This window comes from Cuculus canorus, chromosome 5 (assembly GCF_017976375.1).
Source record: "Cuculus canorus isolate bCucCan1 chromosome 5, bCucCan1.pri, whole genome shotgun sequence".
Lineage (NCBI taxonomy): Eukaryota > Metazoa > Chordata > Aves > Cuculiformes > Cuculidae > Cuculus > Cuculus canorus.
Window position 1 is genome coordinate 26,307,737 of NC_071405.1, and position 25,791 is coordinate 26,333,527.

Genomic DNA, 25,791 nt, shown 5'->3' on the forward strand with positions numbered 1-25,791 from the left:
TTCATCTTCCATTCCACTGTCCTTGGGCTTCTTTGCTTAAAATACCATTTTTGCTTTTTATACTTTTGGAATTTACTTACAGCGGGTATACACTGATTATCCTGGAATATAATTGAGAGCTTAAGAATTACCATCAGAGGAAACATTCCTTCTGAAGTTTCAGATAAATGTCTTTAGACAATTCTAACATGCGTATATAATTTTTTGAAAACACAATTAGTGTAATTTTTTACTTTGAACGAATGAATATATGCTAACCATTCTATTAAAAAATAATGTCGTGACTAAGACTATTGACGTATAAATGATTGTGTACAATTGTTTTTACTTGCAAGGAATCTCTAGTAGTCAGTTAAATCCCTGATCATGTTACTTACTGATATTCATGTGTAGTTGTAAACATCTGTAAAACCTGAAATGTCTGGAGAAATCCGTTATTCACAGACTTGGGGGATATAGCCCCTTTGTGTACTTAAGTATATACCAAATCAAATTAAATACTTTTAAGTTAATAATCTGTAGTTTGCAATATAGAACTTACTGGAGAGTTTTTTGCTATTAAGGTTTGAATGCCTAGTTTTAGAAGTATAAATAGAATAGCGTATTGTCTTTATCTTCAAAGGCATTATATTGTACTTCTAGCAAGTGCACCGACAGAAAAACAGCGACTAGAATGGTGAGTACCATGCTTGCTGTTAAAACTACCAAACAACAAAAACCTGTCAGACTTGAACACAAGGGAATATCTAGTGTACCTTTTAGTGAAACAAAATGGTGCTTCAGTGTTTCAGAATTAAATGGATGAAGATGGTATGCTTCTGAAAATCAGTAAAAATGAAGAACCAGGGAATGAAGGCCATTGCTTGCATTTTGCTTCTTTACAGCATTGTTGGGTGCACTTCACAGATTTTGTTTTCTTAAACCTTATGCACTTTTTTTAATAAAAAAGTCTCTAGAAGTTCTCTAGAAAATGCTTCTCAAAGAGAAAATGCCTCTTTCCCTTGTTTCTGCTCTCTTTTTTTTAGAGAAGTTTCAAGATTGTCAGGTGTTGGGAATTTCTTCATCTTTAAAATCCATCTGCATCCAAAAGAATATTGGAGAAAGATGTAGGAGTCCCTTTCTGACTGCCTTTTAGTGATGTAATGTCTTGCTATTTAATTCTGTTTGCAAAATCAGGGCATAATGAAAGCTTCAAGGCATTCTTAAACCCTTGTATTAATTTTTGTAACACTTTCAGTTGGTTTATTGATCTGAATGAGTCTGTCATAGTGCACTAGTTCATTTGTCATCTCATATTGGCATAAGGAGAATGTTGAGGGATATGATCCTGATTTATGAAGTTAGATACTTCATATTAATGATTACTGTGATTATTTTGTATTAATGAGAACTTGTTAATAAATGGCTTTATGCAGGGTGGGCTTGGTGGAGTCAAAAATCCGTATTCTAGTTGGAAACTTGGAGAAGAATGAATTCATTACACTGGCTCATGTGAATCCACAGTCATTCCCAGCACCCAAGGAGAATCCTGATAAGTAAGCAAAACTGATTTTTCCTCTCATGCTGAAGAACTAACTTAGCTAAAATACCAATTCATTAACAAATAAACTAGCATTTTTATAGCATCTTAAATGGATTAATTTTTAATGGCAATGTCTAAAAGCAAACAGTAAAGTTACTCTTTGTAAAAGCAGATACTCATTATTCTGTATAATAATGTCTCTAAGCCAGAAAATAACTTAAAGAATATATTTTTGTTAATTGCTGTATTAATTGCATAATTTCTTGCCAATAATCCATATTAGCTACTGCTACTTAGCTGCTGTTGTTTGAGCATCTAGCATCAGTTGGTAGGATAGTTATGAAGCAGCACTGAGGATTGGGTAGAGACAGCAGAGCTGAAATCTTAAGTAATGTCATTAAATTTAGCAGTTGAGATGCATATAGTTTGAACTGGGTAATGGCTGGTAGACTAATACTGGAATTCCTTGGGGTGTGGCAACAGTGAAGAGAATACCAAGCACTTTGAATTTTTCAAGATTGTATATTTTTTCAATTCCTTTCCCCCCGCTCTTTCCCCACCAACGATCATTGCTGGTGTGGGGACTAAAAACTCCTTTTAAGTAATTTTATTTCTAAACAGTGTTGTAATTAACCTATAAGGAATCATATTCTTGTGTGAAGTGTGAGAACGTGGAAGAGGTTTGTCTTCACTGGGAGTATGTGAAATCTTTGTTTTCCATCCACACAGCATTTTCCAGACATCAGGTGTTTCAAGTGACAGTATGGTGCTACATTTCTTTTTTTCAAGTTGTATGTATAAATTACATGCCTCTTCCAAGTGAATTTGTACCAAAGCAGGCAGTACCTATTCAGCATTATTTTAGTAAATAAAACTACAACTGCCTGCATAACCAAAAGCTCCAGTTAGCTCTTATTTCAGAGGATTTGATGTGGGCAACACTTTCAGGAAGGGTCATTTTCTCAATGTAATCAATGTACTTTCACCTTGATTTAATAATTGATTAAAAAACAATGTTAAAAATAGTCTTACAGAGAAAAGACATTAAATGTCTTCACTTGCTGTAGGAGTGTGACACTATATTCTATAATAGAATATAGTAGTTCATCTCCCATGCGTACTCTGTGAAGGAGAGCTGTCAAAGGGAGGCTGTTCTTTTGTGAAAATTACATGTTGTGGTTAGTAACAGCTGAGAAATTTGAGTGTTTAAGACAAATTTAGGTGGCAGAATGGAAGTTGTTTAGTCAGGGAGTAGATTCTAACTGTTTTCAGGGTCAGGTGCTGAAAATCTGTTATCTCCTTATCTTATTTCCTTTACAGTTTTGGTGGGTACTTGTAACTCTTAAAGATCAGAGAATCTGTACAGAAGCACAGTTGAATGAAATAATCCACTGATGATCTTAGTTCTTTATGTTTGTTGGAGATAAATATGTCAGTGTTAAATGAGTCTTTGTATTGCATATGAAAAGGGAATGTCAAGTCAGCTTTGTTTTTTTACCTTTCTGTGGCTAGCTTCTCATTGCTAGTGAACCTAAAATGTACAACTGTTGTCTATTGCAGCAGATAACTTAATAGATTATTCACTTCTTCTGTCAGTATTATGACTTTATATAAAATTTTCCAGGGAAGAATACCGTACAATGTGGGTGATCGGGTTGGTGTTTAAGAAAACTGAAAATTCTGAAAATCTAAGTGTTGATCTTACCTACGACATTCAGTCATTTACAGACACAGGTGAGGTTTTTTTTTTTTTGCTTTCTAGATGTTCTGGTTTTAATAAACTTGTTGAAGTTTTTGCCTTCGTTCATACTGTAGTCTGTTTCAGTAGCAGAATTGTATTTAGACATGGAGTACAAAGATTCAGCTAAGGAGTTAAGGTGTTACTTCGTTAAGTACACTTTTAATAAATTCTAATTCTTCTAGATACTTCAGAGTAATCATTTTCAGTTTTCATTAAAACCAAAATATGCACTTAGATCTTTCAGATCTCACTAAAAATAGTACATTATATTTTAATTTTTTAAGCAGACAAATTGATTATCATATGCAAACTGCCTAGCCTAACCTCATCTTCACTATGTGTGTATTTTTATTACTTTGGAAACTGAATTTATTAGTGGGTTAGAGCTAAGTACCTAGTAGACCTTAGAGCAAAATACCTTTTTATTCCATGGCATTTCATACTATCCAGTTGGTCCGGTAACTTTTACTTTCACATCCAACGCTCAGTGCAAGAAACCTTTTGACTTTTTCCGATGTTTAATTTTTGATTCATGTAAATAGTTTAGAATATGAATAAGAAATTTGTAAGCAAAGAATTGGTAACAGCTGTCCAAGGCTGGTAACAGAGTCTAAGGCTAGGAAAGGAACAGTGTCTTTGACAGACTTAACTAAAAGTTAGATTTTTTTTAAAAAATGAAGGCAGTTAAGGCTCAAGTATTACATGTTTACAGAAGTAAAGTAAGAGGTTCAAGTGGTACCACCCAGTACAGCTCTGGTATCTGGATTTCTAAGACTCAGTAAGACTGTAAATTAGCAAGTTGTACGCCCCTACTCCACCTGCCCTGATGTGGGTATGTGGGTGAATATAATATAAATATATATTTATATATATCTTTTTCAGTAGAACATGCCAAGGTTTGAAAGTTCTTTATTGTCATGTATAGCTGCTGCAGGGAGAGGACCCGTGTGTGTGTATCTGCCTTTTTCAGTGAAAGGAATTTTTATTTTCTTAACACAGGTGGAATATTCCTTTTGATTGTAAATGATGAATGAGTAACTATAAATACCATCCTAATTTTTTGGAGTTTAGAAAAGGTGTAGTAGCTTGGCTTCTGCATTGAAGGAGTGAAGGAATCTATGAATTAGGTTTCTCAAGTCTTTCATTGTTCATAAATAGATATTTCAGTAGTGTACTGGTCAGATTTTTGACATGAAAATATTATAACTTGCATTTAAGGTTTTTAATTTTACTTGCACTGCATTCAAATCTGAAATTTGTCTAAATACACGCAATTTTAAATATTTTAGCACTTCAAAATCATTATACTGTGAATTTTCTGTTTGATTTATAAGTACACTACTAAAAGTAAACAACTGGCAATTTCTTTTTGTGTGATTTGGATTTCTTTGTTGTCTCAGATTCATGTGGGTTTGTCTGTATTGTTTTTTTATCCTTCCCAAACCCTTTCACTTTCCCCTTCTTTTGGCATAGGTCGTATGATTATATCAAAACTACTGAAGCATTTTCAAGAATGAGACTAGGGAACAGCTTGCTTTTTTATGGGAGCAGGAGGAGGAAGAGAGTTAAGAGCGGGCTAGGTTTTCTTGTATTGAAACTTTTATAAGGCCAAATGTCAGGAATATAGGATGCTTTAACATTGTCTGGCTTTCCTGAGCATGCCTCTACCTTAGTTGTAACTTGTGTGATCTTTACACAGGGGCTTTATGAGCTTATTCAATACCAAGGATTAGTGTAGTAGCCTCTTTAATAGGCAGCACTTCACATTTCTGTCTCTTAATAGCCTTTTAATTATATGCTCATACCCTATTCAATGAGATTCCTTTCAGCTTTTAAAGCAGACTGTGTTACATTTTTGTATTTAAAATCTACAGAACAACTGGTTTTTTGTTCATATGTCTGCCACAGCTTTGTTCAACTTTCTATATGAAGTCAGTGTGGAAGAACAATTTTTTTATTTTTTTTTACCTGGCTTTACCTGAACGCAAGATGTTGGGTTGCAGTGTGTGTAGTTCCTTTATTAGCACTGAACATATTGATGCGCCAGAAGTAAATTCTCTGAGGTGAAAAGAAATAGGTCATTATAGTAGACGTAAAAAACCAAACCACCTGAAACAAAGAAACCCAACTAAAAATCCCAAAACACAGAACGAGAAAAAAGATGTAAATCACTTCTGTGTAAAAATGTAGTGGTATCTGAGTTGCCAAAATAATTTTTAATATATTAGGTGGCACACAGGCATTCAGCTCCTGAATTAGAACCCATTTGTTGTAGGAGCTGCGTAAGTAAAAGCTGAATCAACTCTGAAGAAAATATTTTTATGTAAATACTCCAATTCTTATGAGGAAAACTTATTAATGTCTTTAGTCCCTTTGAGATTAAATTAATTTACTTCAGACCTGTTACTCTTAAAACTTGTTAACAACATCGTTTGGAGTGCTGCTTGCTTGCAAGGTATGTTTCTTGGAAAACAGGTCGCACATTTCAAAAGTAAGATTTTGGTGTTTGTGCTATGAGAGCTGGCATAGTAGGCAATCGGCTTTTGCTCCAGAACAAGGAACACTGTTTGTTCTTGAGGGTAATAAATGTGCTGAAATGACAGTAGTTTTTGCCTGGGCAAGTACGTGGACTTTGGAAAATGTTTCAATATGTCTTACTGTTATTCTAATTGTATAGTTTACAGGCAAGCAATAAACAGCAAGATGTTTGAGATGGATATGAAGATTGCTGCAAGGCATGTGAAACGTAAGCAACTTCACCAACTGCTACCTAATCACGTGCTTCAGAAAAAGAAGAAGGTAAACTTGAATAATATTTGAGACCAATAAAAATGCCATTGAGAAATGATTCTTCAGCTTTTTAGGTTTTCTAATCAAAGAACTAAAATCATATTTTGAAAGCTTAGTTTTACCTGTATAAGCAATGTGATCTCATTTGACTGTAGCAGTATTACTAGATGCACTAATTATAATGCTAGATTTCACAGAACATCAACAATAGGGATAGTATGTTCAGATCTGGCTGAAATACCATACTTTGGCTTTCCTAAACTAAACAGATTGAAAAATAATGCAATAATAATGTATTTAAGCTGTCTTGATATTTTAAAATGCAGGTCACCTAAAGGAAGCATTTTAAAAATACCAATTGAATGCAGGTCACTTAAAGGAAGCATCTGTACGAATAGCAGTCAAGCAATTACTTTCTGTCTCCATCTTTTTCCTCTGAGGTTGTTACTACTTAGATTTTCCTTTAAGTCCTAAATGTAAAATTGCAAGTCTTCAAATAAAAGAGGAATAGAACATTGAACTTGTTGCTGCCTTTTGTATCTAAGGTTATAGTCTGTTGCTGTAACTGAAGTTGAATACTTTGAGGATAATTTGAAGGAAGGTGTTTTTCAGTCTTCAACTTGGCAGCTTTTGGTATTGAATACTCTTTTAATTAAGATTTAAATCACAGGTTTGATACCACAAAATTCCCCCACTGCTTAGCCAGTATCAATATCTAGTTTAAGTGTCTGGCCGTAATTTTTAATTAAGTTGTTGTGTTGTATGTTGTTTACTATCAGTGGAGGCGGGAAGAAAGGAGTGGAATACTGAATTTAACAATTTGGTCTGTATTTCAAAGTATTCGCTTCTTTGTGTTAGCTTAATCTACAGGTTTGCTTGGTTTTGTGAGTAACTAAAGCACTGTAACATACTCTTTTATGTATATCTGAATCATGTGCTTTATTACTGCAGCTCTTTTAAACTGACTGCCTTTCTAAAGAATGAAAATCTTTTATTGACCACAAGTGTAAATCTGATTGTAATACATTTCAGAGGACAGTGCAGGTATGAAGTAATGCATCTGTTTTAAGTAGTGCTATGTCATAAGAGGGCTTTTCTCCATTGACTGTCTAAGGTCAAATCAGTCTCCAAATTGTTTGTGTTAATTGTTGGTTTGTTGTACATCAGTATTACTTAGATACTGCTTTCATTAACATCGATAAGCCCACAAAAATAAACTAAAAAATAAAGGTGAAAATGCAGTCACTAAATATTATAACAGTTTATCTTATGCTTTTGAACATCACTGGTTCAGACAAATATGTACTTGAATTGTGAACCTGAAAATGTAAGTACCTGTAGTGAGAAGATAATGGATTATTTACACATGAAGAGATTTGAATATTGTCCATTTGTTTTGCTTTTTTAAATGCTTCTACTTCCAGAGATTGTTTGATTTTTTTTTTTTTTCCCCAAAAATGTACTTATATTTAATTTAAACCTTAATTTTTTAAGTCATGTATACGTGCTTAGTTCTTGATGGAAGCTTATCACTTAAATGGCCTCTCAGTTCTTTTTTCATCACTGATTTAACAACTAACATACTGCCTAACTGGACTACTACATCATTTGAGTCTTTGATTTTTAAGCCTTTAATAAGACTTTTCTTTTGTCTTGTGAATTGCAGCATTCAACTGAAGGTATCAGGTTGCCAGCTCTGAATGACAGCGGCCTAGACTTGTCTATGGACAGTGATAACAGCACGTCTGTGCCTTCGCCTACTAGTGCTATGAAGACGAGTCCATTGAACAATTCTGGAAGTTCTCAGGGGTAAGGAGGACTTTCAGTCTTGCTGCTGCTTTCGGTTCCTGAATTACTTATGCTAAAAGCTTAGCAAATACTGCACGCATGAGATACTTCACTTACCAAGGTGTGAATGTTCTGAATTGGAGTATGTGAATGTTATTTCCAGTTTGAGCTCTAGAGCAGGGCTTAATTTGGTGTATAGGGAGCATGGTGATGAGGAGTTATAACACTGGGTAAAGATGCTTAAAAGAACAAGGTTGATATAAAAATTTGGAATCATTGCAGTAGGAGGTTGTGAAAGGTAGTGAACAGGCATTGTGGTTTAACCCCAGCTACCAGCTAAGCACCATACAGCTTCTCGCTCATTCTCTCCTGGTGAGACTGGGGAGAGAGCAAGCAAAGCAAGGAGTTAATTCACTACTTCCCATTGGCTGGTAGGTGTTCAGCCAGGGCTCCGTCTTACGTAATGGTTACTTGGGAAGAAAAATGCCATAAACTCCAAATGTCTCCTCCTTCCTCCTCCTTCCCCTTCATTATCAGCTTTATATGCTGATAATGACACAATATGGTGTGGAATATCCCTTTGATTAGTGGAGGGGTCAGTTGTCTCAATTGTGTCCCCACCCGGCTTTACCCCGCTCTACTTGCTGATGGGGCAGTGTGAGAAGCAAAACAGACCTGCTCTGTGTAAGCACTACTCAGCAATGACTAAAAAAATCCCTGTACTATCAACACTGTTTCCAGCACAGCCCCATACTAGCTACTACGAAGAAAATTAACTCTATCCCAGCCAAAGCCAGCACAACAAGAAATTGATACATGAGCATGAGGAGGCTATATGTGAGTTTCGGATCATAATGTGAGACAGTAGAGAAGTTTAGATTTCTTTCTGGGAAATACGTAGTGTTACTACTATTACTGATGATAATATGCAAGTTAAGCTTGTATTTTCAAAGTGTACATATTAATGTTTACCTTAATCCTGACTTCCTGTATTGTCTTCCTATTTAAACTTCAGTTTGCCCAAGTAAGTGGTACTCTACTTTGTTCTTTCAAGAGTCTCGTATTTGTTTGATACACAGCGAAGTTAACACTAGTCTCCTAAAATTGTGCGGTATTAGATTTATGTAATGGGATGTTGTGTAGGATAAAATAATTCAGCCAACTTAAGTTATTCCTTTTGACAAGTACTGTTTTTCTAAGTCTTTCGTGGTAAATTATTTTCAAGAGTTGAGGGACTGACTGTGCTATTAAAATGTCTGTGGTATCTAGAATGTCACACTTGAAGTGTAAGAATTGCTCTCCGTTGCTTTTAGACTCATACTGCTTCCTTATTTTTTGAAAATGAAAAAACAATTTTTTTTCATGTGAAATCATAGAATCATAGAATGGCTGGGGTTGGAGGAGACCTTTTAAAGACCATCCAGTTCCAAGCCCCCTGCCATGGGCAGGGACGCACTCCTCTAGATCAGGTTGCACAAAGCTCCATTTAGCCTCACCTTGAATGCCTCCAGGGATGGGGCATCCATGGCTTCTCTGGGCAGCCTGTTCCAATGCCTCATCACCCTCAAAGTAAAAAAATTCTTTCTAATATCTAGATCTCCCCTCTTTCAGCTTAAAACAATTACCTCTCATTGTATCACTGCATTCCCTAATAAAGAGCCCATCCCTAGCTTTCCTGTAGGCCCCCTTTAAGTACTGGAAGGCTGCTATAAGTTCTTCCTGAAGCCTTCTCTTTTCTAGGCCTTTGCTTGGTAAGTCGAGATGGAAATGATAGTTGTAATGGTGTGCATAGATTGAAATCATCCTGTTCTCATCCTTTTACAGTGTTTTAGTGTACCGTGTACTAGTTTTGTTCAGTTTTTTAGGAAAATAGTTGTTACGTTTTCCCCTACGTCTTATTTGGGCTGACATTGCTTAAATTTTAGACTCTTATGCAGTTTTCTACTGGTCTAAAAATGCCTTTGAGGTGATCCCGGTTAGATGTTTGAAACTGCTTCTATTACTCAAGTTTGATATTGCCAATGTTTGTTTCTGTCTTCCTTCTCTGACACACTATTATAAGTTCTGCTGTGTAGTGTAGGTAAAATCCTATCAGCTATGGTTACTGGCCACGCGTATAATGTGGTGAAAAGCGGAACATATAGCACCACAGGTCTACTACAGGTTCAGTGTTTTGTCTTTTTTTCTCCTTTTTTAGCAGAAGCAGTCCTGCGCCAGCTGTAACAGCAGCATCTGTGACCAACATACAGGCTTCTGAAGTCACTGTGCCACAAATAAATTCCAGTGAAAGCTCAGGGGGTAAGGAAGATGGCATAGTACATTGTTCCTATTGATTTGTTTTGTAACATTTATAAAGCAGTTTTTCTTACAGTTTGAGGTTTTTACTTAACACATCCTGCAACGTGTTCTTGATATACAGATTTAACTAATTTCTTTAGGACTCATGATGTCATGAGGAATGTTTTGTGCTATGGTGTTTGTGTATTCTTTTGTACTTAGGGATTTATATATGCCATTCACAATAGCAGTAGTTTTTCTATGACCTGATGGAGGTCTTGAGTTCAGTTGTTCAAACGAGGAAAAATTATCTAAAGCTGGAATATTAATTTTTGTATTTATTTTTAATCAGTTTTGTACTTAAACACTGGAGGTAGCTCTGTGTTGTCTGAAATCTGTAGTTCCATTTTCCGGCTCCTTGCGCTTCATGAAGTTGATTCTAAGGATGACAGACTCAGATGTAAGCAGAACACATGCTCCTTACTGTCATCTTTTCAAATAATGCCCCACTGTGTATGCTGACTGTATCCTCTAAATCTTCTACAAGAGAAAGTACGTCACTTAAAAAAAATAAAAAATTAAAATTAACTTTTTAGTGAAAGAGCAAAGGTTTGTGAAAAAAACATTCGCTTAGAGTCAGTTACTCCTTTTTTTTTTGATAGAACTTTTGCTGTATACAAGCAGCAAGTCAGAAAACCAATAAAGGGGACCAGCTGGCTAGCCTTTCAAGATGAGATGTCTCTTATTTCACTCTCAGGCATGTGGAACGGTGTAGTCTTTTTATTGTTCTCACGTTTTTATCATAAGTCACAGGTACATCAGTGTGAGTAAGTATGCCCACAAGCACTACGTGGAGCTTAAATGGCATGACTGATTTTTGGATTTGGAAGCATATCAGAAATTGTTCTTTCTTGTATTTTGGTTAGTCAAAAGCAGCTACCTGATAGTTATTAGTGAAAAGTATCCTCAATGTAATTTTTCTCGTCCTGGAACATGTCCCTACATGTGTTTATTGTTTTGAGGTTGGCAATTGATGAGGTAGAGCTTTGTTTTTCAAAAGGATATATGGAATTTCAGATCTTTATCTGATGCTCTGCGATGACTTCATATCTATCATTGTTTGCTCTTCAGTCTCAGAAACAACAAACTTCACGTTTGAGTGACCAAGGGAATATCAGATTGCTGTTGGTTTTGATTTAAGGCAGTCTTTGGCAATGCACATATATGACTGAGTACAGAAACAGTAAAACTTTTTCACGTACCAAGAGTAATGTAACCGTATCATCACAGAACTCTGGGCTAGTATATCCTGCTGTTAAGCAGGGTTAATTAGGCCAAGCAGAGTGTCATGATATGGCTACCCTGGATCTGTACAGGAATTCTCTCTCAGAATGCGCTTGAAATTGCTGTGTATGCACACTTGCTATTCCAGATATAATGCTTACACCACTAACTGCACCACTTCCTTGTTGCTTACTTGATAAGTGATTTTGAATACACATCAAAAATACCAGTGACTGAACTGAAATGGTTGTCTGAAAACACATCTTGTTGAAGCTTAATAAATTGTTTATCCATAGGTACTTCAAATGAAAGCATTCCTCAAACTGCCACACAACCAGCCATTTCACCACCACCAAAGCCTACGATCTCTAGAGTTGTTTCCTCAGCGTATCTATTAAATCCATCACCAAGGACTTCAGGAAATGTTGCAACAAAAATGCCTAGTCTTGTCACAGCAGTGAAAAGGACATCTTCGCCTCATAAAGAAGACTCTCCCAAGAAGATGAAACTGGAAGAGGTATTTGAGATTTTGAGATCATATGATAGCAACGTCCAAATCTTTGAATATTCATTGCAGCTGCACAGTGCTAATTCTCATACTCCAGGTTTCAAATATTTTGCTAAATAGGGTGTATATTTCCTACTGTGATTGTGTTACTGCTTTATGTATTCAACTTGCTTAGGTGTTAGTGAGTTTTTTATTATGTTGATGTCCATCACAGTACACGTATTGTGCTAGCGCAAATGCTTAGATTCTAAATTCGTGTCTTGAAAGCATATTTTTTTTGGTGGGATATCACATGTTAAGTCTTGCAACTAATTCTGTCTTCAAAAAACACTTTGTGATCTTGTTTTCTTGGTTTCTTTAAAAGTATGTTTTTAAGATTTTTAATATTTTCTGGGTTTGTTTGCATTTCAACAGGATGAAATAAGTGAAGATACTAGCTGTATTGATTTGAATGACTATGAAAAAATGGAAACTAAGGTATCTATGCCAAGACTGTGCAACTTAGTGTATATTAATTGGGATCTTTCCTTGTGAAAAATTAATGTTTCCCTCTACGAATGACTTAAGAGTGTTTGTAGATATAGTATAGAATATCCAGTAAAGATGACAAAATGATGGGTTATTTTTCAATGCATATGTCAATATTAATGAATTGAAGTACGTTACCTGCTGCCAGGCTAACTTGAGCTTCAGTCCGTGGTCACATAGAACAGTGATTTCTTTTCTGGTCATTCACACAATATTATGCATAGTGAAAAAATTAATGATTACATTTATATTTGTTAGATCAGGGTTGTGACTGTATGCCTTGTTTTGCCTGCATCCCAAATTCTGTGTATTTTACTTAGTTAAAGAACAGTTGCCCTGTGTATTCCATTGGGAAATATGCCTGTTGGGCTGAGAATCATGAAGCCAGGTGCTATCTTGTTCACATTTTAGATTAAAAAAAAAAAGGTCAAAGGGCGTTAAATATTTTCTTAGAGTAAAATTATTTTGCAAACTTATAGTATACCCTTTTGGGGACTTGCAGAGATTCAAGCATATTCCTCCAGTATCTTGTAGTTTAGCAGGCAATATTTCTGCTTATTGACAAACAGAAAGGATTACAGTCTGTCTTTAGCCTTTTGATAGCAGCTCTCCATTTGAGTGTATACAGTTTTTATAGGGCACGTTCTGTTGTCTTTGGAATACTCTGTAAAATATGCCAGGAAACTAAAATATCTATTAAAAAAATTTAAGTGCTTTACTTTAAAGTTTCCACATCCTTAAATGAGGAGTTTTATGTTGTGTAACTACCTTAAAATGTCTTTGAACTCAAGACTGGTAAAGGCAGTAATGCATGTAAGCGTATAATCCTAACATTGAAAATAGATCCTCTGGATACAGATCGTCATAAAGACATAGGTAATCCTGTTAGAGGGGACTGACAGTAAAAGCTGTCTTACAGCCTTAGTATGCATAGAAGGAAATAGATGAATGAACATTTTTTTACTATAAACATAGGGTTTTCTCCATTGAAATACGTGCCTTTTCTTAGGGTATGATTTACCAAATGGCATTAATGGGCTGTTTTCATTAAAACGACAGTGTACCAGTGTCCTGCGTTAGCTGTGCAGTCCTACTGTTTTACCTGGAAAAAATGGTTCTGACATTCATCCAGAAAGCAGATTCAGCTTATTAGAGTTAACAGGAAAACTTTTCTAGCAGAATGGTGAAAGGATTGGAAAAGCAGTCAAATTTGCAACAAATGCAGTAGCTTTTCACATGGTATTCCTTGATGCTACAATTTGTCTTTAATTAATTGAATGATACGTGATGTTTGCCTATAGGATTCTGTATAAAAGGCATTGAGTGGTTAAACAACTGACAACTGAGAAGTGATGTAGCTTGTGTGAATGTCAAATTCCTAATCAACAAAACTTTCTCTAATGTGGTGATTCCTGTATTATGGGAAGATGGGTATCGGTGCAGCAAGTAGCCATACTTAGCTGTTTTCTTTTACGGTATGTGCACAACTTAAGGCATTCTGGTTAACAGAGTTCTGTATAAGTAGCTTTGTAATTGGAAGTGGTGTAACTTTTTTGATGCTTTTGGCTTTTTTAGGAGCAACTTGAGACAGAAGTGAATGTTAATTCTCAAACAGAAACTCTTCAGACAACTTCTCTGCAAGCTCCTCAGGTACTGTTTTTTAAAAACAATGTTTCTCTGTGTGTGCTAATCTGTTGTGAAAACATTGAAATTAAAGTGAGTCTAGATGTTAAAAATAAGTGTATTATTTCTAATATAAGTCCATTTTATGGAAAGCTGCTTGTTGTTACTGTCACAATTTTTGTGTTTTAGATGATCTTATTGAATGTGCATTGTAGTTAAACATTTATGGCTTGCCATACAAACTGACCAAAGCTGGATTCGCTCTTCTGAATTGTGTCTTCAACGTAAGGGGCTCAGATTTTTCCTTTGTACTTTGCACACCATAGAATAATCATTTCTAACAAGGAAACAAATGCTTTTTACTCGAAGATATGTAGTAGCTGAGAATATCTGAAATGTAATTTCAGATTCTGATATTTGACATGAGAGAAAGCAAGAGAGAGAAGTTATAATCTTCTAATTCATTAGCTATCTGTGTTGCTTCACTGCAGGTATTAAGTATAAGGAACATTGAAAGAATGGACCTAAAGAATTCTGTGGCATTCACTTGAGTTCCTAATATCGTAATGACTTTTGGAGTACATGTCTGTGTCTTTACTAGCATTTTTATTTTTCTCTTAGTGCGCTGCTGATTCAAGTTTCACTGTTGTAGAGCATTCTATGCACACGTTACTCATTAAATGATGTGTAGTGAATCTGTTGATTGAAAATTGATATATATTGCAATAGTATTAATGGTATTTGTTAACAGACTGGTTGAACTACACAAGCAGTACTGAATAAAGGTACTAAAATTATTTAGCAAAAACTCTAGATATTATATGGGCACTCGAAACTGCTTCAGGGAAACTTTAATCATTTAGTACATAAAGTTTATTTTACCTGTTGTTGAGGGATGGTTATATAAGGCTTGGTAGCTTTTATGAATTGAATAGCTGTTACTTTAGCAAGTAATGTGGAAACTGCAGAAATATGGTGGGCCTCTTCTTCATTTTTCAGTGTTCTCCTTGGCTTTGTTTGAAACACTGCTCATGTTGCAGGAAATAGAAATGTTTTAAACCCCAGGTCAGCGTGAACAACAGTGGGCTACTGGGAGCAAGGGGAAGGCAGGAGCTGAAAGCTATTTTGCTCTGTGTCCTTGTTGTGTTGTGCTTTGCTACCGTAGCAGTCAGTGTTAACACGATTGATTTCTTTTTATTATAAAAAACAGTTCAGAGCCATCGTGTAAATGCAGTTTTTCCCATGTACCCAATATACCTTTTTATTAATTTTGAATGTTTATAACATGAAAAAAATGATAACTTTTCTGATGATAACTTTTTGGAAGTAGTGCATAATAACTGTGTTATTGGGATGTCAGATAATTTGCTGGAGTGAAGTACCAAAAAAAAAAAAAAAAGGCAAGGAACAGTAGATACTTGTTAAGTATGTGAGAAATTAATAAGTCACACAATCTTGACTGTTCAGTTTCTTTTGTTTTACTGTATTTGGGTTTAGATGTAGTTTTGCTGAATGGGATTTCAGTCATTTAAGTAAGAAAAGAGTTCGGATTAGTTTCAAGGTGAAATGTTTAACCCAGTCATGTAGCACTATTTTAGAGTTATTGTAGCTTTTCCATATAAATCTAAACCAATATGAAAAATTGGAAATTTGGCTGTTAATATATTTTTCAACAGTCTGAAATGTGAATGTATAAGGACACATACTTTGCATTGGCGACAGTTTTTCACTCTGTAGGGGGCTAAGGCTTAACTCTGAATTGTTCAAGGGAATTTTTGAACACTAAACGTATGCGTCAGATGTCACTGATCAAGCACCCTTATTATGTGGATATTATGTTTTATTATAATACAGCTTCATTTGCAGCACTTTCTAATTTCTTGCAGTTGTCGATAAAGGAAACTCACATTATGAATGAAACTCTTGTACAAATTTTCCTTAGTAATGACTGTGTAGACAAAAGAAATATCTGCTTCTATTTTATTATATGTAGTTATCCTTATGTTGGAATATTCCTAAAAACTCTTCTAGAGATCTTGATTTTGAAAGTTATTGCCAATTACTACAATATTTTTCTTCTAATATTTACAAAGGTAAAATACAATTAAACTTCTTTTCTTTTCAGAAAACACCCAGTACAGACCTTTCAGATATCCCATCTCTCCCTGCAAATCCTATTCCTGTTATCAAGAATTCAATAAAATTGAGATTGAACCGGTAAAAACAACCTCAGGGGTCCATAAACAGTACCTGCCAACTCAACCTGTTGTCTTCTAATGCTAGAAAAAAAGGAGAACAGAGGGTGCAAGACTAGAACGTGATCGCAAATGGATATAGGTATATTTTGTGCACTTCCCTTTCTGGACTGAAATCACCACTTGATTGGAAGTCCAGGTTAGTATGTGAAGCCAGGAGTACAATTAATGTGTTAGCAACAGTTGCATTAAATATTTCGAAGGATTACTGCCTTTAAAAACATTAACACTATTTGTAGCCATATTTGACATTCTGATTGAATTTGTTTGATGCATTGTTTCAAAATTGAGATAAAACTGGCGTAAGAATCCCTTAAATGCACTTTTATGTACTTTTTTATTGGAGTATGACTAATTTTAGATCTTCAGCTGATGAACATTCTTTTTATTGAAGAATGTCTTCAATAGTAGTAATCTGCAAATTGGATGATGTTCTATGATATACTATACATTGAAAACAAAGTGTGTAGTATATCTAGTTCAACTGCCATCAAGCAGCAGTAAGCCTTTAAAATGTCAAATCTTGAGGTTATAAGACTTATGTTGAAGAAGTGATTGGGGAGTTTTGGTATTGGTGGGACATGACTAAGATGTGGTCTACTTTTATTTATAGGATTGTTTTAAGGTGCATACAGATCAGCAGTCAAACAGTAAATAAACCTTCCTTTGAGCTAATCAAACTCCTTATTTCCTTTTTGATCCTTTTATTTCTTGGGGAAAGCTTTTGTGTTTAATGTTGGGTTGGGCTTTTATTTCAGCTTGTATGCACCATCCAGGACAGTAGTTATAAAAAAAAAAAAAACAAAAACAAAACACCCAAGCCATGTACTCATTTGGGTTCCCCTCTGTCCCTTATCTAATCATAAGTACATTGTGGCCTGTAGGCACAAATGCAGAATTTTGTCCCATGACTAAAGTGTTTAAGTAAATACTGTGTGCCTGTGAAATTTAACACCTGTCTTGATGGCCTTTGAATCACTAAATATAAGATGATTTTTGTACACTCCATAAAAGTCCTGTATGCATTTAAAAAGCTTCAAATTTTAAATAAAGACAAAAAGATTTTTCCCTAAGAATTTTAACCTTTTTATTTTTAGATGGCTCATCAGAAATAGTTTTACATGCTGAACAACGCTGAATTTTTAAAATCATATTTCTAGTAAGCTCTTGACATCTAGTAAGCTCTCTTACTCCTATTTTATGTTCTTGTAGTCCTATCAAAAGAATAACATTCTGAGAGAACTGAATCTCTCATGGTAAACAGCAGTATTTGAGGAATATGAGGGTTACCATCAGTGATACCAGATGTAGATAACAAACTTCATGTTACTATTACTTATGTCTGAAATATGTGGGATGTCAAATCATACTTCCCATACTTTGATTAGCATGTTTTATGAACTCCCTTCTCCATGTTCTCCATCCTATTACACGTGCATCTTTCATGTTAAAATTAAATTACTTACACTCTTCCCCTTATCCTTCTAAATTAATTCTCCGAAGTCAGAGTGTAGCTTATCTTTTACTTAGGCTGTGCAGTAACTGAAGGGGTTTTTTTGCCATTTGTCTAAGATGTCTAGTATACAATATTTCTCTTTACCTTGCCCTGTGCAGCCTGCTGTTGTCCACCCCCCAAAGAAGGTTTTATTAACAGTTGAAGTGTACAAGGTGTCTGTGTATTTTGTGTAGCTATGGAGTTTAGATCGAAATTGCCAGGCACAAATTTAGTCTTGTCATTTTGTTTACACATTGGAAAATCTTTTTCATGTTATTAAACGTTTCATGTAACTGCACCCAAGTTTTGCCAAGCTGGAAACTTGGAACCTTTCTGTATAGTGACTTTTTAATTCTAGTTTTCATAACCTGGAGATCAGACTGTTGCTTTCGCATGATGTACGTAGTGTCTCATGACTGGAGTTGCTTTGTTTTTATAGTATCTGTACTCCTTGTATTTTTCAAGAGCTATTTTGTAAACAGAAGATGTATTTCTCCATTGAAAACACAATAAAAAACAGCACAATCCCATAGTTGTCTGATTTTTCTGAATGTACAAAATTGATTTTACTCTCTTAATTCATACTTTGCTCTTAAGTTTTCTGTTAAGAAAAAATTTGGTGTGGCTTAAAAGAAATCAGTACATGAATGTTTGCTAAATAAGCATGATGTTAGATATATAAGTGGAAGTAATGGGAATCAGGATCTTGAGTTCTAGTGTGTTAAAGGTAAAGGTTGTGGATTGTACGATGGCTTGGCGGGGGCAGAATTTGTTGTGAATACCCCCCCATTTTAAGGGCATCCATTCCTTGTCTGCTGATTAGGAGTCCATCTTAAAATCTTAAATTCTTAAAAGTTGACAGAACTAGAAGAAATGTCTGCATAACTAATTTGGGACTATACCGTTTTCTTAAAAAATTTGAACTCTGCTTTTTATAAGTATTAACTGTAACAGTTTGGGCAACTTACACTTGTTTTTCTTGCAAGTGACTATTTCTTAGGTCAGCAGATGGCACTATTTCTCTTCTTGTCAAATAGTTTAAACTTGCCCTGGAATAAAAGTGAAAATTACAAGTAGCTATGCATCGCTTGATTGATCTTTGTATCAGCATGAGCCCAATCCTCCAAATGCTTGATGTGACTAACTTTAAGTAGCCTCTTTTTGACTAAAATTTCTTTAACTGCTAAAGCCACTGATGATTATGGTCTTCATATTATAATTACTCTGCCTGAAACAATAAACCTTTGTGTTGTATGTATTTATCACAGCATGCAATGGCTTGTCTTGTTTAGAATGGATTCATCATCATTGTATCTTCCCCATCCCATCTCCCTTTCATCACAGTTTATGTTATTTATGGCTTTAATTTCTCTTCTTTCTCTGACCAGTAAAAATCTGCTAATAGATATCTAAATTGCTGTTCGGTGTTTCTCGGCCTACTGACAACAGGCTTCAATAAGCTTGTTTTTCTGTTACCTGTCATGAACCTCCAGAAGTAAGTTCATGGACTCATAAGGATCTGCAAAAAAGAAGCTGAAAATTACTGTTGTAGCCAAAATAATTAACATTAATAAGCCATGGTTCTAACAGATGGCTTTAGACACACTGATTTGAATCAGACGTGAGTTGATGAGTTCTAGCTAGAGTTCTTCCTAGCTGTAGGTAGTATGTGTGCATGCCATTTCTTAGTGCATTCCTTGTTTCAACTGTGAAATCTTTAAACTTGTAGCTACAAGTATATGGTAACCGAGTAGTAATGAGTGTATAGTAAATGTACCGTAATGAGAAAAGCTATTTTAATTAACAATAAAAGTTAAAACAGAGTTCTTCAGCTTCTAAAATAAACAAAAGTTATTCAATATGGCAAGAGGATGCTAGGTATTACTGAGCCAGAATCAATACTGAAATGCAAGAAAAACTACTGTGGTAGCTACTGAGGAGGCAGAATACGTTTATTTTCTCATAATATGCACTTTTTAGGAGTTGTGTGCAGTTGTACAAAAGGCATTTTGCATGTTGAAGTGATCCTGGCATCCTTTATGTAATTTTATAAACACACTCATCAAGTAGCTTTGTTATGCTTAATCTCTCTTCTGCATCATTGTGTCTGAACAATACCTACCAAATTTTGTCACTTAAAAATATGCAAGTCTTGATCGCACACCCAGGAATGTCTGTATAAGCGTATATTAGCTGAGTACTTAGGTTCACTTTTTTAAAGATCCAATGTTAATATTGGTAAAATATCAGTAGTAAGCCATTTTTTAGTTTAGTTCAATATAAAGATCTATTAAATCGAAAAAAACATCTTGGATTTGTTGATAGAGGCAGATGCAGTTTATGTCTACAAAGTTCAAACTTGAAATATCTACAAACATCAAACATCTGTTGCTGTCATCAAAAAATGCAAACCTTGATATCAAACTTTAAGGGGCGTTTTATTATGAGAAAGATAGTATGATGAACTACTGCTGGGTGTCTCATCTGCTTTTTGAATATTTAAACTCTAATATTAGCTTTTTTAATAAAGTTTAGGCATATTTTTATTGTTTTGACTGAATTCTGGAATGCTGTCTTAAGGTGAATTTTTCTTCCTCCCACATTTAATTATCCAGCTCACAGTTCCTATTCAGGATCTCTTTTAATTTTATTTTTATAATGACCTTAGTATTTTTGACTCCTGTATTCTAGTGGAATGTTTAAAATAAACTGAGTTGCAATGTCCTACACACGTCATTAAATTTTTACCTCAAACTTTAAAATACTGAATTTAGAAAAAAGTCAAATTTAACAGCATGCTAATGGTTGGGGAAAAAAGGTTATATGCAGATATTATCAAGCTTAGTTTTTGCAGTAAATTACTGTCTTCTAATTATGAACCAGAATCTGGGCAAATAGTAGCAAAGGATAGGGGAAAATTACTATTGATGTAAGATGATAAAACCCACAAATTGTTGGGTGAGGAAAGCTGCATTTATTTATTTAACTTAAGAAAATAGCCAATGCATTTAAACTGCCCAATAATAACTGGACAGCTCGCGAGTGCAAATGTCTTTTTGTCTGTCTTATTTGCGAGCTAGCACTCCTACTTCATAAATGCATTTCATGTTTGTATTTTTGGAAGTCAATTTTCTCTATTAGGCCAGTTAAGTACGTGCTTTATGTGCTTAAAATATATACATCAGTTCAAAATGTTTAGTTCAACTAAGATTACTTCTGTGACATTTGCTTCAGTTAGGACAATATGCTAACCTGAAGCAGATAAAATTATTCAAGTTGAATGGAATGTTAGATTGCATAATCTTCGTTGCTTCTCCCCCACCCCTCCAATTTTATTTAAATGCTAGTTGATTTATCATTAAATTGGAGGGGTGGGGGAGAAATCCTTGGCATTTGGGAATAATTTCCGCCCTCCCCTGCCTCTTGCAAATTGAAAGTAAATATAACAAACATGATACTTCTTAAAACAGCGTGTAAGAGTTTTGTGTTACAGCTTCTGCTTCAGCTTTACTGAAACCTTGCCCTGTATGGTGTCTGATGCTGTGTGCCTTCCAGAAATCTGGCATGTGCATTGTCCTTGTTTGCGTTCTCAGTCTGCAGTGGAGCTGTTAATAAAGAGATTGATGATAAAGTTGTCGAAAAGAGACAGTTGGACAGGACTGCTCGCCATGAGTGACAGAGGGCATGCTCTGCCTTCACAGCCAAAAATGTTGCCCCCAGCAGAGAGCTGGCCATGCCTGGACTCTGTGCCAAGCCTTTTTGGTGTGCGGGGAGAGCAGTCTGCGGCTTAGACGAAAGATTTCTATTAGCTCATATTCTTAAAGTGAGATTTCCTTTATTTGAGATTGTCACACAGTTTTGTTTGTTGGTTTTTTTTTTAAACTTTATGGTCGTAAGAACAAATACTGCTTCAGTGGCGATATAAAGGCTGGTGTAGAAAAGTTCTGAAACTTTTGTGAATGATCTGTTAGGACATCTAAAATATTTCATTGTGGTCTGGTTCAATGAAGTGAAATAGAGCTCTCTTGTTCTTAAAGCAACATTTTTTGCTTTTGTGGGGAATAAATGCATTATTCATGTACTCCATCTAGATAGTAGCTTCTAATCTCCCTGCCAAGATATCATAAACTTGATTCAACTTGGGCACACGGTTGGAATAAGAGGAGCCCTGAATGATGGATGGAAGCATTCATTGTCTCAGCCACAGTTTATCATGTATAATTTTTATCCATCACAATGTGAAAACCAGTAAGACCGTTAAAACATTTCATAGTTTTGGCCATCTGCTCACACAGTACATTAGAATTATTAGTGATTATTCCTACTGTTTCTTATCTTCATCCAGAACAGTGTGTGGATTTTCTGTACACTAATAATCATTCTGACCACTAAATGCACTCACCTAGGAGTCTTTTTTTTTCCCTATAGGTAGTGAGAGAAAAACATCCCTGCACCCCTAATCAAGAACAATGTCTTAAATAGCCTACACTTCAGTGTTTTGCTTTTGAATGTATTTACTGGAAGAAGATCAATCCTTTTGGTCTGATCACGTTTTAAGTGGTGGTAGATCACTTTTCTGTGGACAAATTGTACAAATACTCAGGGTTATTTCCCCCAAGATGTTTTTTTCAAACTTTTTTTAAACTAGTTTTAAATATGTAGGAGTTTGCCAATGAATGAATAAATTATTTCTTTGCGTATATATATTCTCATTCTTTAAAAAAAAAGCTAAGAAAAGGGCATCTGTTCTCTGAGCCTTTGACCTAGATAGGGATGAAATATTGTTTTGTAGTAATGGCTGCAAATAAGACAATGCTGAATTCATGTAGTAGATACAAGGCGAATTAAAAAAAAAACAAAAACAAAGAAACATAAACAAAACAAAGCCCCCCAAAAATCAAAGCTTATTTTATAAAGATGTAGGTTTAATTCTGGGGAATCTCAGTTCTGTTAATTAACTCATTGTGATTATAGTAACATAAGATTTTTTTTTTTTCCCATGTAAGGATATAAGCTAACTCACTGTTATTTGTGTTTGTTTTGTTTCTTCATAGTCTTAGTTGTGTTGCTCTGAATAGGACCTGCCTAGCCAGAAGCACACCAGATGTTCTGTCTTTGCAGATAAAGTCAAACCAGCAAGTTTGATCTGGTACCATTAGGAATTTTTATTTTTTTTGGCTTAAAAAATACTTCAACATTCAATTTATTACAGGCTGTATTTTAAAATATATAAAATTCACACTTCAGTTGTTGCAATCACTACAGAGTTGATTTCCCTTTCTGGCCCATTAGTTTTTCAAAGGTAATTTGAACATTTGTTGTAAAAGTAGAATTCTAGTTTTGTTTAGAGATCTTTACCTTTTATTACTGTTTAATGTTCTAGTATGTTAAATTTTTAGATCATGTCAAATTAGTCACTTTTACTTCACTTTCAGAACCCACTGTTACGTGTCAAACTGAGTCCAGCGTGACTGGCATGAAAAGAAATAAATTTCAAACAACTGTGGGAATGAATTGTGCATTCGTGTGCATTTCACCAACCTCTCACACTATTGGTGCCTTCTTTGGTTCTAACAGCTCATTTTGGTGCTGTAAGATGTTTCCTGTTGTAAAATAGTCCTAGTGTTTTAGTTCCTTCATAATGAAAGGAATCACAGTCATATTCTTTCAAAGACACTTTACTTTGGCCATATGAGGAGGAATAATGTATAATGTGTAAGCAAACAAACAAACTCCAATTCTTATCTTGTTGCTATGATATGGAGCAGTTTTTAGAAAGACTGGCTCACAGCAAAGCCAAACCTGAATTCTAATCCTGACTTGTGTATATATGACCTTGACAGGGCTGTCAACTCTGCTTCAACCTTCTTGTATATGAAATTGTATTAGTGATTATCAGACATTTCACAAATACTGGCTGTTAACAGTTGAGAATGTCTTGGAATTTTCACATAGAAGATGCTTTAAAATTATTCCATTAGACTGTACTGTAAGCATGAATCACATACCACTTGAAAATCATATGCTAGTTTTCCAATCTGTCTGATATCAGATACATCATCTTTATATCCTGCTGTAAATTGGTCCTAAGAACATCACGTGAAAGAGGAAAGGTTCCTGTACCTGCTATTAGAAGAGTCTTCCAGTAGAGGAAAACAATAAAATTGGGCAACTTGATGCTGTTTTTATTTTGAGACATACTGTGTCCTATATTGCCGTTTTTAAAAGGAAAAAAAAAATAAATTATGTAAACAGAGAGCTGCATGTAGTATTTTTTTCCCCAGGAAAAATACAGAGATTTAAATCTTAAAAACTGTATACCTGTTCACTATTCTGATTATCAGCACCTTAATCCTGTCTTCCTCTTTCTGTTTGCCTGTGTATGGTCTGCAGTCTTTGTAGCTCACTGATACATTGGTACAATGCATATTAAGTACAGCATATCTGAAAATAAATTTTGTCTACACCACTTTTCCATTTCTGATGGTGCAAACTAATGATGTAGTTCTGTGCTCTGTCACCCTGTAAACAAAGCCAGTGAAGGCTGTGAAGATGCCATTGGAAGACTGTCTTCTTGTTTGCTTACAACTTAGGGATTCTTCTACTTGTCCTGGCTCCAATTATTTTCACATGGAAGCTTGTCTGAAAATTGGGAAGGTATTATTGTATCAATCTCTTCATGGTTTTAATTTAGGTTCTTCACAACGTTAAGTGAAAAGGGTTTTAATTTTTTAAGTTAAAACTTAATTTTGAAGTGCAATTTACATAGTAAATGGAAAAAATAACTGCTTCTGTTTTTCTGTTGATTGAAAAAATACTAAATGCATTTTTAAGTAGTTAGTCTGACAACTCTAAATGAAAGGAAACCACATTAGTTTTACAAAGCAGAAGCCGGAATGTGTTGCTCCTCTACTGCATTTAGCATTGCACAAAAGCATTACCTTGGTTTACAGGAGTTAACCTAAACAAATAGCGGATGCTCAGGTTTTACCACTTTTGAGGGTCACACTGTGCAACACTGGATAAAATCTGGAAGTAACACGAACCTGTGTAACTGCCCTTCTGACAATTGATACTAGAGTGGCTGACCTCATCCAAAAGCAAGTGTCTGTACTCCTGAACAGGGTCAGCCCTATCATGATCCCATTTCCCCTTGCCTCTTCTCAATACCTTCCTTTTTTTCTTCCATTTTTTCTAGTTACTTTCAATACTTTTGTAAGTAGTCCCGTTACTTAAAAGCAAATCCTACTTTATTCTGCCTGGAGGACTGAACTGAGGAAGAAAAACTAAACTGAAGTGGGAGTTACATTCATGTCTGCTGCGCTAAACACTTGCCAATAATGCTTTGATTGCTATCCATATCTTTTATCTGTTGTTATCAAATCCCGTGTCTGTTGAAGATCCCTCAAAGTACCTAAAGCCTGGCCTCCTATCTTCTGCTTTACCCGTAGCTTTCTTGGATGGGATCAATATGTTTGGTGCTTTTCCCTTCCCACAGAAGCACTTTTATAGGTTTTGTTTCTGGGAAACAGGTTGCAATTAAAAACTATGAATAAGAAAAGTATGCTGGGCTTTGGAATGTGTGGGTATGATATGCCATGATATCAAGCAAATCCATCTTCAACTGGCCCGATTTGCCTGAACTACAACAGGACCTGAAAAATGAAGCTGTGTTGCAGTATCTTGGATCACTTATGGACGATTTTAAGGCAAGATGACTTCTCCTTAGGTTGGGAGGAAAATAAGAACAGTGTTTTGTGTTGAGGTTTCTGTCAGCCAAGGAACAGAGTTTACTTGGGATCTTGGAGTTGCTATTCCTTAGTGAAGAGGTTAATGGCAGTGACCTAGATGCTATATATAGTGTTAAGATCTTTGGGGCGAGGGGAGTTTATTATTTCCTTAGGAACTGGTTATGTTCTTGCAGATATAAATTCAAGCTCTTACTCATAAAACAGTCAAAGAAAAGTCCTTCCCAGTGTC

At 35.2% G+C, this 25,791-nt stretch overlaps 1 protein-coding gene across 6 annotated transcripts in view; it reads left to right on the forward strand.

Annotated features, from left to right (window-relative positions):
- PAPOLA (poly(A) polymerase alpha) overlaps nucleotides 1–24,308 on the forward strand; it is a 50,320-nt gene extending 26,012 nt beyond the window's left edge. For 4 of the 6 annotated variants that reach the window (XM_009559173.2, XM_054066943.1, XM_054066947.1 and 1 more), the window contains exons 13-22: nucleotides 623–676; nucleotides 1,416–1,535; nucleotides 3,147–3,256; nucleotides 5,941–6,062; nucleotides 7,720–7,862; nucleotides 10,039–10,139; nucleotides 11,699–11,919; nucleotides 12,325–12,387; nucleotides 14,014–14,088; nucleotides 16,187–24,308. In XM_009559173.2, the coding sequence (XP_009557468.1) occupies nucleotides 623–676; nucleotides 1,416–1,535; nucleotides 3,147–3,256; nucleotides 5,941–6,062; nucleotides 7,720–7,862; nucleotides 10,039–10,139; nucleotides 11,699–11,919; nucleotides 12,325–12,387; nucleotides 14,014–14,088; nucleotides 16,187–16,282 (1,105 nt within the window). In that variant the 3' untranslated portion in view covers nucleotides 16,283–24,308. The remainder of the gene's footprint in view (nucleotides 1–622; nucleotides 677–1,415; nucleotides 1,536–3,146; nucleotides 3,257–5,940; nucleotides 6,063–7,719; nucleotides 7,863–10,038; nucleotides 10,140–11,698; nucleotides 11,920–12,324; nucleotides 12,388–14,013; nucleotides 14,089–16,186) is intronic. The other 2 variants (XM_009559174.2, XM_054066944.1) reach the window with 1 other exon arrangement.
- The last annotated feature ends 1,483 nt before the right edge of the window (nucleotides 24,309–25,791 follow it).